Raw genomic sequence first — 15,587 nt, 5'->3', positions numbered from 1 at the left:
CTCTTCTCTCTCTTCATTTTTGCACATTCGCTGATGCGGCATATTGCAAGCTGCGCCGGCGGAAACGACGTCGGTAGTAAAAAAAGAGAGAGAAAGAGAGAAACAAGGAGAGAGACTGGACGGGTCAGTCTGTGCAGGGGAGAAAAGGATGTGCAGAAATAATGTCCTGGCTCATTTTTTAAAGCCTCCCCCGTATCCGCCGATGAGGTGGTGTTCCGGACTCTGCGGAAAAAAAAAGTGACGGACGCACAGAGTATACGTGTGCGCGCGCGCGCGCACGCGGGTGCGATATTACGGCGCAATAGCCTAGCACAGGTCCGGCGGTGGTCGGCGGTCGGTCCGCCACCATCCGGATGTGAAACGGTCAAAGCTAAAAAGCACTCTCCGCCGAAACGGGCTATATATTATCTGCAACCCTTCAAACACAGCACCGTCCACGGAGAGATCCATACATAACGTATAACGTGTGCGTAAGCTCCGCTCGTCCTGCGGAATCGCCGCTGCGCGAAAGCGTATATTCGCCACGGTCTCTATACTTGACCCTTAACTATACCCGCGTCAGGTCAATACCTGACGTTGCGAGCAATATTTTTCTCATTTATACATGCCTCTTTATACGGAAAGTAAAGCAGAAACTATTAAAAATTTCTTAATTGGAATAATGTAATGTTCAGTTTACTTAAGACAGAGAAGGAAGCTATGATAGCTATTCTTATAAATTCCCAGGCAGCACATGTTAGCCTAATATATGTTTCTTGGACGTATCTAATGTCTAAGAAACATAAAGTACCATTTAAGAAACGGTTTAAATAGAAACCGTTTTTGGACCTAAATTTTAAAAACGTATTTTTCACGTTTCCACAGAAACGAAAAATGTGTTTTATTAAATTGATTTGAAATTATATAATTAATATAGAAAAAATAGTAATTTCTACTTACTTTGCGAGTATTAATTATTTTTACATCATACGTTTCAATGTACTCGATTATGGAACAAGAGACAAAAATCAACACAAGTGTGTGTGATTCCCACCTCTGATTCATCAAGCGACCGACAGATGGCCAGGCCAGACGTGACGTTCTCGCAAGTAACATTTGTGTTATCACCTTATAAATAATCATCCGGAAAACCGATCCAATACTCTTTTCTTCTTCTTTTCTTTTGAAACTTTTGAGATCACTATTACTTGAAGTGATATTTCAAAAGAGTGAGATTCCACTACACGAAATTTAGAGAGTAATTCATAAAATATAAAAATGTAGTTTTTTACAAAAATGTGACTTAACTCTGTCTATCTTTGAGGCACTGATATATAGAATTGATAAATATTTTTCTGATGGTTTCTGAAACGTTTTTTTGCCGAAAAAGAAACGTTTCTCCTAACGTTTTTTCGTTGGACATTTTTCTCCTAAATAAACGTTTCAATAAAATGGTTATGAAACGTTACGGCAAAACGTTTATGAAACGGTTTTGAAACCAATGTGTGCTGCTTGGGTTATCTACAATATTATTGAAGTGTTAATGAAATCAGCATTTATTTATAAAAATTTGCAGAGGATTAAGAACGATTAAAGACTTCAAATCGAGTACACGGTATTCCCATAAACATTGAAAAAATTGAGACATGTAATAAACTTTTAATCGTAGTTTTTGAATTATAATGTGATTGCAAGTTTTATATTAGTACTTTCGGGTTATTGGCTTCATTCGCAAAAGTATCAGTTTTACTTTTACATCTTTAATTTTATAATAGCAAAAGAAAACAATGACAATTTAATCCCTAATGTGTGCGTATCTATATGCGTTCTCTAAATGTATCTATATATACATATAATAGGCGCCTCTATATTACGGGAGGGACGAAATAGGCGTGGTTAAGGGCAATTGTGAGTTCTTGGTCCTGATCTGGTCGACCAATGCGAGGCTGCTTTACCATCTAGCAACTGTTGCAAACGCAAGCGCCGTCAAGCTTACCTCTGCGAGCTTGCTATAGGTCGCCGTATATTGAATGCAACACCGAATCTCGTGTCGTACAGGCGCAGACTCAATGCTGGGAAGGAGTCTCTCCGAAAGAGAGAGAGAGAGAGAGAGAGAGAGAGATTACAAAATAATCGAAATTATATTCTGTTCTATGTATACTATTTATATTTGAAGAAATAAAGTAGTATATATATGTATTAGTTTGAATTTCCAAAGTATTTATATGTACGTACTTTACTTTTTATTAATTTAGAGAAAGAAAGATCTAACAAGCGGGTTACACTTTTCCGATTTTGTCATGAAGAATTTTGATTCGCGAGTCTTTGGAACAACGTTCCAATGCCAAAATCATGCTATCTACTATCTGACTGGTATTGCTGTAGAAGTATTTGTATTTATCATCTGCTTTCGGATGGCGATTATAAACATCTTCCATGAATTCGCCGTCCGGCGTAAAGAAAAGAATTCTTGGAACGTAAGTTCCATCTGGTTGAAATCTTGCTTCGTCTTGTACTTCACATTTCTTCACATTCACCATTACAAAGCTGCGTTGTCACGCATACAACGAATGACGTTGACTCTACTTACTCCGTCTAACATAATTCAGTTATCTCCTCATTTGTCATTATTTAATGGTATTTTTCAAGTTGAATTTGCTCCCTATTTTGACTTTAACTCGATATATTTGAACATTTATACCAAAAGAAAATGGACGCATCAAACAAATAAAATATGTATTCTATGTTATACATTACATTTTGCATGTTATATATTATTTATCGCATTTTCTATAAATAAATGGGAGATAACTGTATTAATAGTAACGCGCGAGTTTTCGTTAATAAAACGCAAATAATTTTGAACTTTGAACAGATAATGGTAGAATCATAAGAAAATAGGAAAAACACTCACTGTTTGCTGAGATCAAGGATTCTTATGGAGTTCGTAAACTTCGGCTTCAGTTTCTCGCAAGTGGGGCAGCCAGCCTTGTGAATTAGAAGAAATATCGGCTTTCTGGAAACTTTCGCTTCCGCGAAACCGTCTTGTAAGTTTTTCCATTTGTACATCTGTCCGAAATTGTTCGAATTGTCGTCGGCCGCAGTTACTTTTCCGCATATGTGATACGCCAAAGCGGTAAATTTCAAGAGATCGAGACATTTTGCGTAACGCATGACTACTGGTTTTCGCGTATCGAGGATACTTAACTTAATTTGACTACTTAATTTCACTACATATTAAATTTGAAGCTTGAATGTATCGTGATGTGAATTATGCCGTAACGTACGCGTAATTTGAAGTCAACAAATAGCATACTAGTGCTATCTGTCGGCCACAATTAACACTCGTGATAGGCTAAAGGCCCATAAAGGCCGTTATACATGAAATTAGCTGTCACTAGATGGTAACAAATAATTTGTAAATTTGGTGACTTTGACAAGAGGAAATCTTCATACGAATCGTAGCTGATAGCACGATAAAACTAGACGTAAAATTGATGCAAGAGTTCGCTATCTATGAATTCTAGTTACGTGCAATAAGAATTTCATGCAATCTATCCGTGTAGTAGAAAGATTTGAGGTTAAGTCCCGTTCAAACCGCGATACATGGCTTTATCGATCAAGTGTTTTGGCGTTTAGTGGAATCAAAACAACGGCTGTCATAGAAACAACCACACATTTACCTCGTAAATGTAACGAAGATGAAGGATAAACTGGCTTATCCTAGGTTAAGACTCCGCCGCAGTACCTTGAACGTCGTGTCGCCAGTGAATAGTATCGGGGAGCAATATTGATTTGACGAAGATGAGCCGGCTATGGAATTATTTAGTATTTCAGGCATGGATGTCCTACTTGATGGCAGCTGGATTGTTAGTCTTCACGAGTGGCTTCCTCCTTAATCGTGTCTCCAGGCCAGAACGGGCCGAATGCATCGAATGCACAGCTGCCGGTGGATGTGACCCAGCGAGCATCTTCCAAGACACCGAACACGCCGCTAAAGTGTGCCTGGAGCGCAAAGCACGAGTGGTGCTCTTAATCGTTGACGCTTTAAAGTACGAGTTTGCCGAGTGGTACGAGGATAATGCCTCGATGTCCTCCTACCATCGCAACAAGTTGCCAGTCATTCACGAATTGCTACAGAAGCAGCCGTCGAACTCACGTCTGTACAAATTCATGGCCGATCCGCCTACCACGACTATGCAGCGTCTGAAGGGTCTTACAACAGGCTCGTTGCCTACTTTTGTAGAGATGGGATCAAACTTTGCTTCGGAGTACATTCAGGAAGACAATCTTGTTGACCAAAACACGGCCGGAGGTATCGTTTTTATGGGCGACGACACGTGGACCAATTTATTTCCGGATAAATTTATGCGACAGTTTCCGTCACCATCGTTCAACGTGTGGGATCTGGATAGCGTGGACAAGGATGTGCAGTATCGCATTTTCTTCGAGATGAAGAAGAGAGATTGGTCGTTGCTAATAGCGCACATCCTCGGGGTGGATCATTGTGGACACAAGCACGGCTCGCAGCATCCAGAGATGACCAGGAAACTGAATGACACAAATACGCTTATAAAACAAATCATAGCATCTCTTGAGAAGGATACGATGCTGTTTGTTATTGGAGACCATGGCATGACCGAGACGGGAGATCATGGTGGCGAGAGTACCAACGAGATCGAGGCTGCGATGTTTGTTTACTCGACGTCTCCTTTAATGGAAGGATCCGCGTCTAACGACGATAACAGTGTGAACCAAATTGATCTTGTTCCTACTTTAGCATCGATTCTTGGTACCCCGATCCCCTTTTCCAACTTGGGGTCCGTAATACTCGACTGTTTGCCAGGACAAGTAGGTGAAACTACTGGTCAATTGTTGTATTTGCTACAATCTCTTTGGCGAAACATCGCACAAACGAAAAAATACATAGAGACGTATTCCGCGGATACATATTTATTCTCGAAGGAGCAGCTTCAGCATTTAGATTACATATATAAGCTTCTCGCTGAGCAAGTTAAGCGCGTTGACAATTTGGAGAAGCTGGAGGCGTTCGCTCGAGACGCCGAAGGCTATTTTAAATTGTTGAAGGATACATGTTCGGAAGTATGGGTCCAATTTGATTCCAGTTTAATTTCCAAGGGTCTAATTTTGATGTTCTGTCCCTTGTTTTTCTTTTATCTCTTCATCACCGGCATCCCCGAGACTCGTATGTGTGATATATTCAAGTCTTCGTTCTTACAGTGTGCCATTATGGCAAATTTGATCACTGTTGCAGTTATCACGTGTCTGTTCCTGCTGAATATTGTGGACGAGTTGAGAAACACGATCTTCTTTGCCACTGGCACAGTTTCTATCGCTCTACTGGTTATAGTGATTGCTCAAAACTGGGACGTTATATCAATGTGCTGGTACGATCATCGTAGAATTAAGCTGTTGATCTATGTAGCTAGAATAATACTCCTGGTAACGGTAGGCGGGCTCTTCTCCAACAGTTACATAGTCGAAGAAGACAAGGTTTTATCCTTCCTGTTTGTTACGCTGGTTTGTCTGCTCATATTTGATTTAAGAAGAAACGATACCGATAGCATCTCCGAAAGGAAGACTAGATTTACGTCAAAGCCATCGAAACCAAATTTCAGGACGATTGCGTTAGTTATCGGTTTACTAGCGTGCGTCTCAGAAAGGATATCACATTATTTCTGGCGTTGTAGGGAAGAGCATCTGCAAAGAGACTGCTCTACGTTTGTAACTGGTAAAGTTAGTTGGTCTACAATGCCGAACAACTGGGAGCGTGCCCTACTTGCTCTTTTATTCGCCTTAGTCATCCTGGCGTCGTACGTGGTGATCGTTAGAATGTGGTTGAAGGACTGCGGGAACCTCACAGGCTTTGCGCCTAGTGTCATGATAGGACAGTACTGTCCAGTTATCATAATAATTTGCATGAGTTGCTACTGGATCCTGCAAAAGTTCCCAAAGTTTATTAAACCGAGGCTGGCACTCTCTTGGGAGATCAACACGCTACCTAACGTGGTCTACTTCTTTTGCGTACTCGCAATTGTCGTTCTTTATTATCGCCCGCTCAGCATATACCTATTGCCAAAGAAGAAGGAATCCGTCGACGTTTACCGTGATGAAAATATAATACCTCGATTATTCGAAAAGATCAAAGATTCGATATCTCGCAAGGAGATAGATACCGACGAGCTCCCGGTCATCTATGGTTTCGGGACTGCCTACAGCGCTGCATTTATCTCGTTAAGCGTATTCCTCATACTCCTCTACTCATTGCTGTTGGGAGACACTTTGTCGCCGAGTACATTTTTGATGTCTGTAACGTGTGCCTGCGTACTGGGCCTGTCCACCGTAGAGAGATACAAAAACGCCAATAATATTTGTAAGTGTATATAATATATGTACAATTTTATATACTGTCATATACCTGACTCTCTAATGTGTTTGATATTTGATGTATATGTTGCAGCTGAACTTGTTGACGTGTCTATGCCTGTACTACTGTGCTGGTTTCTACTGGCTGAATATTTCTTTTACGGGACCGGTCATCAGGCGACATTTCCTACCATTCATTGGCACGCTGCTTTTGTAGGAACTGGCGGTCACTTTTATGGAAACTTAGTGTCAGCAATTTTAATTGGTAAGGTGTCGATATATAATTTCTGCAAAATATCTGTCGGTTAAAAATGTTGTAACAAGTATCAATGTTCGCAGGCATCAATACATTTGGATCGCACATTATACTGGGTATGACATTGCCGCTACTAGTGATCGTGCCATTCACGTTGCATCGGGAGTTCCCAAAGTTTCTCAAAGCGAAGTTTTCTGAAGATATAAAGAGAGGTGAACTCCTCCTGTTCGAGCAAGACTCTGCCTTCCACGCTGCGATTTTCTCCGTTGCCGGAAAATACATACTACTTCACGGAATTCGAGTACGTTGCGCATAATGTAGAAAATTAAGATAAATGTATCGTTTCTTCAAACAAGTAGTTCGTACTTGAATAAATAAATTGTTATATTTCTTTTTCTAGACTTTCGGCAGCATGCTCGCGGCGACTATCCACTGTCGGCATCTGATGGTCTGGAAGATATTCGCGCCGAAACTAATATTCGAGGGATTAGGATTTCTGGTAACACTAGGTAGCGTATTAGCATCGTTTTACATGGTGTTCCGCATCGACCAACAAATGGAACACCTCATCACCAGAGTCACGAAAGACAGATGATAATAACTGCACGTTCAAAGGATACATAGTACAATCAGCAGCAAAGTACCAAATTCGTAAGGACACTTTTGCGGACGGACGGATCCGAAAGTGGCTGTTAGTTACTTAGGAAGATCGTATTCCTAGCGATTCGAGATATTACGGATCTGTGAAACGGGCAACGCGTAATACTTACCACGATACTGCCAATTTTCACAATTTTATATGAAAGTGTAACAAAAGGGGGTAAATGAGGGGTCAGACGCGTCTAGTGAATATTACGAAGGACGTTTCTCGTACTCGAGGGTACGGAAACCTGTCTCTCCACTTCTTCGAGACGGTATTAATGTTAGATATTGATGTTCCACCTCGTATATATAGAATGCTATGTCGTGTAACCAAACTGTGATGCTTCCTAACACACTAACGCTATCCTGCGTGCAATGCATTGCTGATTGAAGACGAACGAAGCAACGCACTTGATGCAGGATTGCGTCCGTGTGCCGCGGTCTATCTGCGCGACTGATGGACACATCGGCGTGTGACTGCTGTTGTTAGAGAGTACGATTACATAGAAAGTAGACTAGATACCATTAACATCCACCTTTCATATCCTTCGATACGTGTACATAAAGAAAGTATTGTGTATTGTGATTAATTAAAAAACGAACTATATAATAAATTCAGTATTTTAGATCTATTCTCTTCGTGTATCTTCGTATCTATCGATTGTTTTGTCGCAGATAACTTTGATTGGATGACTCCACAACATCACTGTCTTTCTTTTCATCATCTTTTCCCACATATACTTTTATTGGAAATAACACGATTAATCGTACACGTTTACTTATATGTTTCTTTCGGAGAGCAGCATTTTTCTAGATATTTTCATTGTGATCTGAGTCACGTGTGAATGCTCGATGAAAACAATACTCCTGCTGGCTGAATGGCCTAATGGTGGTTATGATGGTGCCTACTATCTTCGTACTCATTCTTGTGATACTGCACCCAGTCGGCCCATTTGTTTAAGTTTCCGTAAGCGTTAGATTGCCCCTGCGACAGATGAACAGATGCCCGCGATATTCGTAATTCAGAGACAGTGCACGTACTTAATTGTAATTAATACTTTGAAAGCCTGGCGCTTGAGAGTTAGGCAATTTAGGCATTTGAATCTGAAAACAAATGAAGTTATCACATTTTATAGGTACATGCTGGTAACATTCACTTGATTAGACACGAAGAGATCTCTTTGGCACAACGTCAGGTAACGACACAGTCCTACTCCCCATTTACTTTTGTACGTAGGCTTCCAAGGTATTATCATATATTATTATATTATATATTATAATATAAAATATAAAATTATAATATAAAATTGTACATGTGCACATTGCCTTTATTAAATTATTATCGAATAATTAATTCACTGCTCTGTTATATAATATATAATTTTTAACTATAAGATTTAATAAGATTTACAAGATATGAGAAAATATTAACAATTATTCAAGATGGAACATGTCTTCTTTATAACTATGAACAGTTTTCTGTATATTTTATAAACATCATGACATCCTCATTAATTAAAATAAAATTAAAATGAAAAGAAAATGCAAAGTGTTGGCGTTCTTATAATGAAAAAATGACTAAAATAACATTATTTTGAACATGTATCTGGTCATTTAAAATGTACGTATTTTAAAATATATGTATGCAATGTACAAATGTACTGTGCGTAAGAAAAAACGGCATTGTCATGGAATTATTAATGCGTATTTGTATGATAATTTCAATATAATTTCAATATTGTCAAAATTCTGTTATTGGTGAACCTTAATCGCTTCCAACTTTGAAACTATTACAGCCTCGACATTTTCATATTATTTTTATGTTAGAATGTTTAATTACCGGTAATTTTGAGATAATCTGTACATGTTTTTTTCAGAAATAATCGTTTTAATGAGCATTGTTATTTAAATGATCAATATCGTTCAAAATGAAACAAAAGCACACTCACCAAAAGCTTGATTCCTCCTCCTTGGTGCTCCGGTGTAGATCCTCCCCCAGCTTGTACGGACTCAACCGAGCCTGCAGGTAGACTCTGATATCCCTGATGCATTTGCATTTGTACGCCTCTTGTGTACTGTCTATGATCACGCTGGTCATTATCATACTCGTATCCTAAATATGGTGAGTCATATGGTACTTGTCGTTTTATTACAGATGCCGAGCTCTCCGGATAAGATACCCAGAAGGACGTTGGCCCTTGAGGCATAGCTCTGCTCATCATGGGACTTTCTTTGATGAAACTTGCCGGATAAGAAACTGGACTTGCAGTCTGAGCGGCGGCTATCCTATTTAGAATAGCGTCCAGAAGAGTGTTGTTAATCGATGAAACGTCAGCTGCTCCGGTAGCTAATGGTATTCTCGCCAATTCCGGATTGCTCGGAGTATCGGTGTTAGTCTTTATTGCGCTGTTCGCAGCCACAGTGATGTTCCTTTCCAGCTCCGTCAGCATGTCGAATACTTGACTTAATACTGCCATTCTCTGCTTAAAGGGAAGCGTTGGATCTATCGTTGGTTTCGCAAAGGGAAATATACCAGAGAAGGGCTTGAAAGGTTTCTTCGCCGCGGGAGCGGCAGCTGCAGTGGCCTTCTCATACGCAATCAAGTCGTTCAAAGTCGATATCATGTCGCCTTTCAGATCACCGAGCTCCGTCAGTATCGCATCGACAATTGCGTCTTTAGCAGCTGTAATGGACGATACGTCATCTACGGATCTTGCGGCCTTGTCCGGTAAGATGTCATCGGATTTCAGAGATCTCATAAAATCACTCTTCACGTCTGAGTCATCACTTGCTTCTTGCATAGTTGCGTTCATCTTTATGCTGTCGAACAGTTTACCCAGGAAATCCGACACCTTCGAGGTGTATTCGGTTGGACCAGGAATTATAGCAGACGGCAGCCAGAAACTTGGAGGCACGATGGTACTCTTTGGCGTGGGTGCATCGGTTATTGTTGTCGCTGGAGTGCTAGTAGCGAGATTTTTAAAGAGAGCGTCTAAAAATGTCGACTTCTTCCCGATCATCGCGCTTGGATCTACTGCTGGTCCACCAAAAGATCCACCGGGCCCGAAAGATGCACTCGAGCCGAAGGGTCCGAAGGGCCCGTAAGGTCCACCCGGTCCGAAAGGTCCAAACATACCCGGCAGGTATTCCTTCGGCGCGTCGCCGTCAGCTGATTTCGTCGCGGACAGTTTTTCTACTATCGGCGAATCTTTTGCATAGGACGATATGCCTGTTGCTTGCAACTTACTGCCCGAGATAGAATTGACGTCGCTTGCAGAAGAGGCCGCTTCCATGCTTCTTCTTTTACGGGAGAAAGGTGCTTTGTCCATATAATCAGCCATCGCGTCTGCTGATGAGAATGGCGTTATAGGACCGAATTGCGGACCTATAACACCTGTTGCTCCCATTGGTCCGAATTTTGGAAACGGACCAAACATACCACGTTTGTACATACCGTTAGTGTCAGCTATTTTCTCCTTACCATCTTGCAGTGCATCTCGCTTGTTGAATAACGCATTGTCAGCGGTCTCTAAAGATGACCCACTTGCGCCGTATGGTATAATTGGCTTGGTATCTGCTGCGTTATATGCAACTGGTCCTAGACCGCCAAACAAATTACTCAGCATATCCGTCTTCTTGGAGATAAACATCTTCGGGTCGACGAACTTTGGAAAGACCGGAGATTTTGGTACGTAAGGTATGGATATCGTGTCTATTCCTGATGGAGGTCCAAGGGCTCGCGAATAAACTACAAATTTCAAGATAAAGGGCGTTAGATTCAGTTCATCTTCTGCACAAAAGAAAAGAATAATGAAAGAGAAATAATGCAATATTATACCTGGTTTGGATGCGAAGTTTGTCCATGGTGCTCCGGGTGGAAGTGCCAGAGTCAAACTAGCGCCGAGTGCCAACAGGCAAGTGAAATGTAAAAATACTTTCTGTCGGAGCATCTTGCACTGAGTAGCCTGCTCCATACCGGTAACTTGCTTTTATAATAATCATCAGTCAATAATCCTTGCAAAGTCTTCGGGATTACCTGCGTAGAGAATGCTGCGGCTCGAGCTCCGCGACGAAGTCTTATTAAAATATAATTAAAATCCACTTACCATATGTAGAATCCACAGTTGTGTATCGTAATTAGCCGATGCAATTCCTTCTTAAAAAAATGTAATTTCCTTCTTAGAGGGACGTGAGCGTGTTTCATTTTAATAGTCAAAATGATCAGCTTTTTCTATTAAAAAACAAAAAGAAAAAAGATTAATATATGCACTTAATATATATATTTATGTGCATATATTAATTAACATTTGTTCAAAAGAATGCGTTTATCGGGAAAATTTAAATATTTAAAACAGTATTATGACTTTATTTTTATCGTTCTCAATGAAGAACTTTTCTTGCTCACCGTTTATATAAAGAATACGAAGCGATTGGTTTTTAATCGCTTTACAAATGAGCCGTGGATATTGCATTCGTCAGCTGTTTCCAATAATAGAAATGCAAGCTGCTTCAATTATTTCATGAATACCTTATGACTCGTCGAGTTTGGCAGAATATCCAAGGCCGGTGTAAAATTTGCCATCTCCTGTTTAATTTCAGTCTTTCATTATGAATACAGATACCTTTAAGCAACGTGAGTGTATGAGTAAAGCAGATTTTTATTGTGTAATCCTTTTGCATGAAAACTAAGAACAATAATTGCATCGATTGTACTTTTTCGAATTAGTCCAGGGTGTAAATTCCTGTATAAGTGAAATGCCCTTTTCAAGTTTCTATTATTTGTTATAATTAATGAAGATATTCTTATATAATTACAGAGGATACGAGTGATATTAATACCGCCGTATCAGTAGCGATAGATTTTTCGTCATTATGTTCAGCTGCAGAACATGATTATGAGAGGAACGACGTCCGAAATGTATTCACGCAATTACTGCAGATGTATCAGCCAGAAGACGGTATTACTGCATATGAATGTGTGCTGAAGAAAGCTCAGGAATATTTAACAAATTGTGATTATCACAAAAAACAGTTATTGCTTTCAATGATACCAGTGCCAAATAATGCATCAAATCATGCAATCAAAAATATTTTTCGTGTAACTACAGGTTTCACCAAACTCAGTTTAAATGAAAAGTAAGCTCTTGTACAAACAATGTACAATTGTAGTATGTTCTTATTATTATGAACATGTATATCTTATATTATTACGTTACCAGGAATATTTTACAAAACATATTTGACATTAAAATTATGGACAGGACAATGGACAGTATTTCGCCGTCAAAACAAGATTGTTTATATAATAACAATGTGTCAAATTTTAAGTTATCCCTTTGTGAAGGTTTTCCTTTCCGAGGTTTCCCTGAGAACGAAATTCCTACGATTCCGAATAATGTAAAAAGCGTAAATTATTTGCTTGATAAAAAATGTGATCCCACTAAAATTGATAGCACTGAATCATGTCTTTCTTACTCATCTCGTCAGGCAGTACGTCAATTCTGTAATAAAAACGAAATAGATGAAATAAACCGTATAAATAATAAAATTCTAATAATTTACAGGACACGTGTTCTTTGAAGACATATAATAATGCGACAATAACGAATTTCTGTCACGACAAAATTTCTCGACAACCTAATAACGTTAAACTTGAAAAATCTGAAGATATCAATGCATTTAATAAAGATAAAAATTCCGGCATTTCACAGATAATAATCGATGTCAGGCAAAACGCAATAATTAAACAAACAATTAAAGACAATACCTATCAAATGGATGTGTGCTTGGACGGAGATGAAAACGTTGTCGTAGATGTACTGAGACAAAATGTGGTATTTTCCTTTAAAGTCTATACTTGTATAAGTAATTAGATTCGTAAAATTCTACAGGCGGACGACCTCATGGCGATCACGCGCGACAGACTTAAAGCGAGCTTAAAGAATTTCTTAAAACGGGCACAGGATGGGACCGTTGTTGGTAAAGATATTCGCAATTGCTTTATCTTATTTATTATATTTATTATATTAATTACAAAATTACAAAAGTAATTTCTGCATACGCAGAGTTATCAGCCTTTCCACGCACCAAGTCGTATCCACAGATGGGTGCCTTGAATTCTGTATGTTTTACATCAAAAGAACGGAAATCTGAAACGCCACACAAAGTTTTAAAGAAAGATTCGACATCTCAAATATCCAATATCTCAAACGGCGATAATGGTTTACTTTCAAAACGACAGAATATAAACATTAACTTGGAAGAGATTCAAAGAGTGTCGGATGAAAAGATGAAACGAAAAGCGTTTAATTATGTTACCGGATTGCAAATGAAAAATGATCCCCAGGAGTTCAGCAAGGCAACTGAACTGCAAAAGAATAATTTAGAACCGTCTACAATTGAACGCAAACAAGATGACACCGAAAAGTTTATGTAAATATAATAATGATTTTATTGAACGATTTTATGCGCGTGATGATGCTAATATAATAATAAAGCGACTTTTAATTCAGGTGTAAAATGGCAGGATCAAGACCGAACGACGTGAATCCAGAAAAAGATTTTCAAGCTCACTCAATGTCCGAACTAGCGGCATACAAGAAACGATATTACGACACGCTGTTGAACATTCAGAGAGCAAAAGGTTCATTAGAAAAAAATCAATTGACATTACATTTTTGAAACAATCCTTTAGATACGATTCATTGATAACGCAAGTAAAAGTTCTAATTTCCTGATTATTTATATAACGTTGTTACAGTTGCAGTAACAAATTCTTTAGCGTGTTCCTCGGATCACTTGACAGCCTGTAACGATCCGTATTATGCGAATTACATGTGTCAGCAGAAACACCTGTTTCACCAACAGCGTCATTTCGCAGCGAGACCGCAATTTTCGTCGTGTCCAACTGCGCTATCCGGATTATCGAGTGATCAATATAGTTGGACGAGACCCGACTGTAAATATCTATTACTGAAACAATTAAGACTTCAACGGCAGGTAAGAAGATACAGATAGAGGATGGCAATGTTAGTGAGATTATTTCAGATTTACACGTTTACTCACCGTATATCATTACAGGCTTCGCCGTTATATACGCACAATCAAGAGTAAGTCATTTACACGCTCAATTATTGAAATATTCTTCTCTCTCTCTCTCTTGATATTGAAAATGTACGTCACCATCTGTTTCTTCTTTCAAGCGGTTGGATTCATTCCTACAACGGGCCTGTGTATCCCTATCCTCTCATGTCGAACGGAAACAGTCGGACGAAGCATTGCGTACGCCGTAAAGACTTGGAAAGCTTGGTCGGAAATTTCGACGGAACTGAACGCGGTAGTGTTAACAATTGAACAATTTTTTGCTACGTTGATTCAATGAAAGCAGCCCGCACAAGCAGCACCGCTGTATATGTGCATGCACATCGAAATAAGTTTATCAACCTCGTTATATATAACATTTATGTTCTTCCTCTAGCGCATATATACTCCGTATCCGTAACTTAAGGGGGGAGCCTGCTTTAGAACGTTGAAAATAAGGTATAATTTTACGAATTGTTTTTGGAGAAACTATACAGCGGATCATTATAAAACTTTGATGCATTTATTAGTACATGTTTAAAGATAAAAAAAATTATTTTTTTATTTGAATATATCGCCTGTAGAGGTCGTCCTGGAGGCATCTTAGTGCAGCCGGCATTGTAAATTGGTGAGCATTCTCCTGCCTCCAAATTTCATCCAAACTGAAAAATTGAAATATTTTCTCGTTATTTATGAATTCCCATCGTCGATGAACCTTTAATATTCATAAAAACATTAAGTTAAACAATTATTTTTGCATGAAAAAGTTCAAAAACTTTGCCTAAAAATCGTACTTTTGTGTTCTAAGCTCCACCATTTTGGCACTTTTCAACTTTTTTCTTCTCTCTTTGGTTCATCGACGATGGGAATTCATAAATAACGAGAACATATTTCAATTTTTCAGTTTAGACGAAATTTGGAGGCAGGAGAATGCTCACCAATTTGCAATGCCGGCGACGCGGCTGCACTAAGATTTCTCCAGGACGACCTCTACAAGCGATATATTCAAATCAAAAAATAATTTTTTTTATCTTTAAACATGTACTAATAAATGCATCAAAGTTTTATAACGATCCGCTGTATAGTTTCTCCAAAAACAATTCGTAAAATATACCTTATTTTCAGCGTTCTAAAGCAGGCTCCCCCCTTAATATTACTGATACACGACCGAAAAGACCCTTAACATTTGTATCCTTACTGTTATATCAGTTGATGTTTCGTACGTATACATGTTCACAGTTTG

At 39.0% G+C, this 15,587-nt stretch overlaps 5 protein-coding genes across 7 annotated transcripts; 3 read left to right on the top strand and 2 right to left on the bottom strand.

Moving 5' to 3' along the window:
- Window positions 1–2,258: 2,258 nt before the first annotated feature.
- LOC105281249 (thioredoxin domain-containing protein 12) lies at window positions 2,259–3,412 on the bottom strand. Its single transcript, XM_011342336.2, has 2 exons — window positions 2,894–3,412; window positions 2,259–2,526 (listed from the first exon to the last, which is right to left on the bottom strand). Exons 1-2 carry the CDS (start codon window positions 3,151–3,153, stop codon window positions 2,259–2,261), a joined length of 528 nt encoding a protein of 175 aa, XP_011340638.1. The 5' UTR covers window positions 3,154–3,412.
- Window positions 3,413–3,556: 144 nt separating this feature from the next.
- Window positions 3,557–8,807, top strand: LOC105280930 (GPI ethanolamine phosphate transferase 3). 2 transcript variants are annotated; one of them, XM_011341803.3, is made up of 5 exons: window positions 3,557–4,138; window positions 4,226–6,373; window positions 6,461–6,631; window positions 6,706–6,923; window positions 7,023–8,807. In XM_011341803.3, exons 1-5 carry the CDS (start codon window positions 3,784–3,786, stop codon window positions 7,215–7,217), a joined length of 3,087 nt encoding a protein of 1,028 aa, XP_011340105.1. In that variant the 5' UTR covers window positions 3,557–3,783; the 3' UTR covers window positions 7,218–8,807. The 2 variants fall into 2 exon arrangements, with proteins under 2 accessions (XP_011340105.1, XP_011340104.1); XM_011341802.3 differs by having other exon boundaries at window positions 3,558–6,373.
- On the bottom strand, window positions 7,991–12,200 carry LOC105280933. Of its 2 annotated transcripts, XM_011341810.3 has the most exons (3): window positions 11,103–12,200; window positions 9,214–11,012; window positions 7,991–8,249 (listed from the first exon to the last, which is right to left on the bottom strand). In XM_011341810.3, exons 1-3 carry the CDS (start codon window positions 11,236–11,238, stop codon window positions 8,148–8,150), a joined length of 2,037 nt encoding a protein of 678 aa, XP_011340112.1. In that variant the 5' UTR covers window positions 11,239–12,200; the 3' UTR covers window positions 7,991–8,147. The 2 variants fall into 2 exon arrangements, with proteins under 2 accessions (XP_011340112.1, XP_011340110.1); XM_011341808.3 differs by having other exon boundaries at window positions 9,214–12,200.
- A 95-nt stretch (window positions 12,201–12,295) lies between these two features.
- On the top strand, window positions 12,296–13,149 carry LOC109611091. The gene is made up of 2 exons (XM_020032267.2): window positions 12,296–12,754; window positions 12,829–13,149. Exons 1-2 carry the CDS (start codon window positions 12,449–12,451, stop codon window positions 13,135–13,137), a joined length of 615 nt encoding a protein of 204 aa, XP_019887826.2. The 5' UTR covers window positions 12,296–12,448; the 3' UTR covers window positions 13,138–13,149.
- LOC105280932 lies at window positions 12,326–14,834 on the top strand. The gene is made up of 7 exons (XM_020032265.2): window positions 12,326–12,400; window positions 13,156–13,243; window positions 13,330–13,696; window positions 13,777–13,907; window positions 14,025–14,263; window positions 14,345–14,373; window positions 14,467–14,834. Exons 2-7 carry the CDS (start codon window positions 13,168–13,170, stop codon window positions 14,615–14,617), a joined length of 993 nt encoding a protein of 330 aa, XP_019887824.2. The 5' UTR covers window positions 12,326–12,400; window positions 13,156–13,167; the 3' UTR covers window positions 14,618–14,834.
- The last annotated feature ends 753 nt before the right edge of the window (window positions 14,835–15,587 follow it).

The sequence above is a fragment of the Ooceraea biroi genome, chromosome 5 (assembly GCF_003672135.1).
Source record: "Ooceraea biroi isolate clonal line C1 chromosome 5, Obir_v5.4, whole genome shotgun sequence".
Classification (NCBI taxonomy): Eukaryota; Metazoa; Arthropoda; class Insecta; order Hymenoptera; family Formicidae; genus Ooceraea; species Ooceraea biroi.
This window is presented reverse-complemented; position numbering and strand designations above follow the sequence as displayed.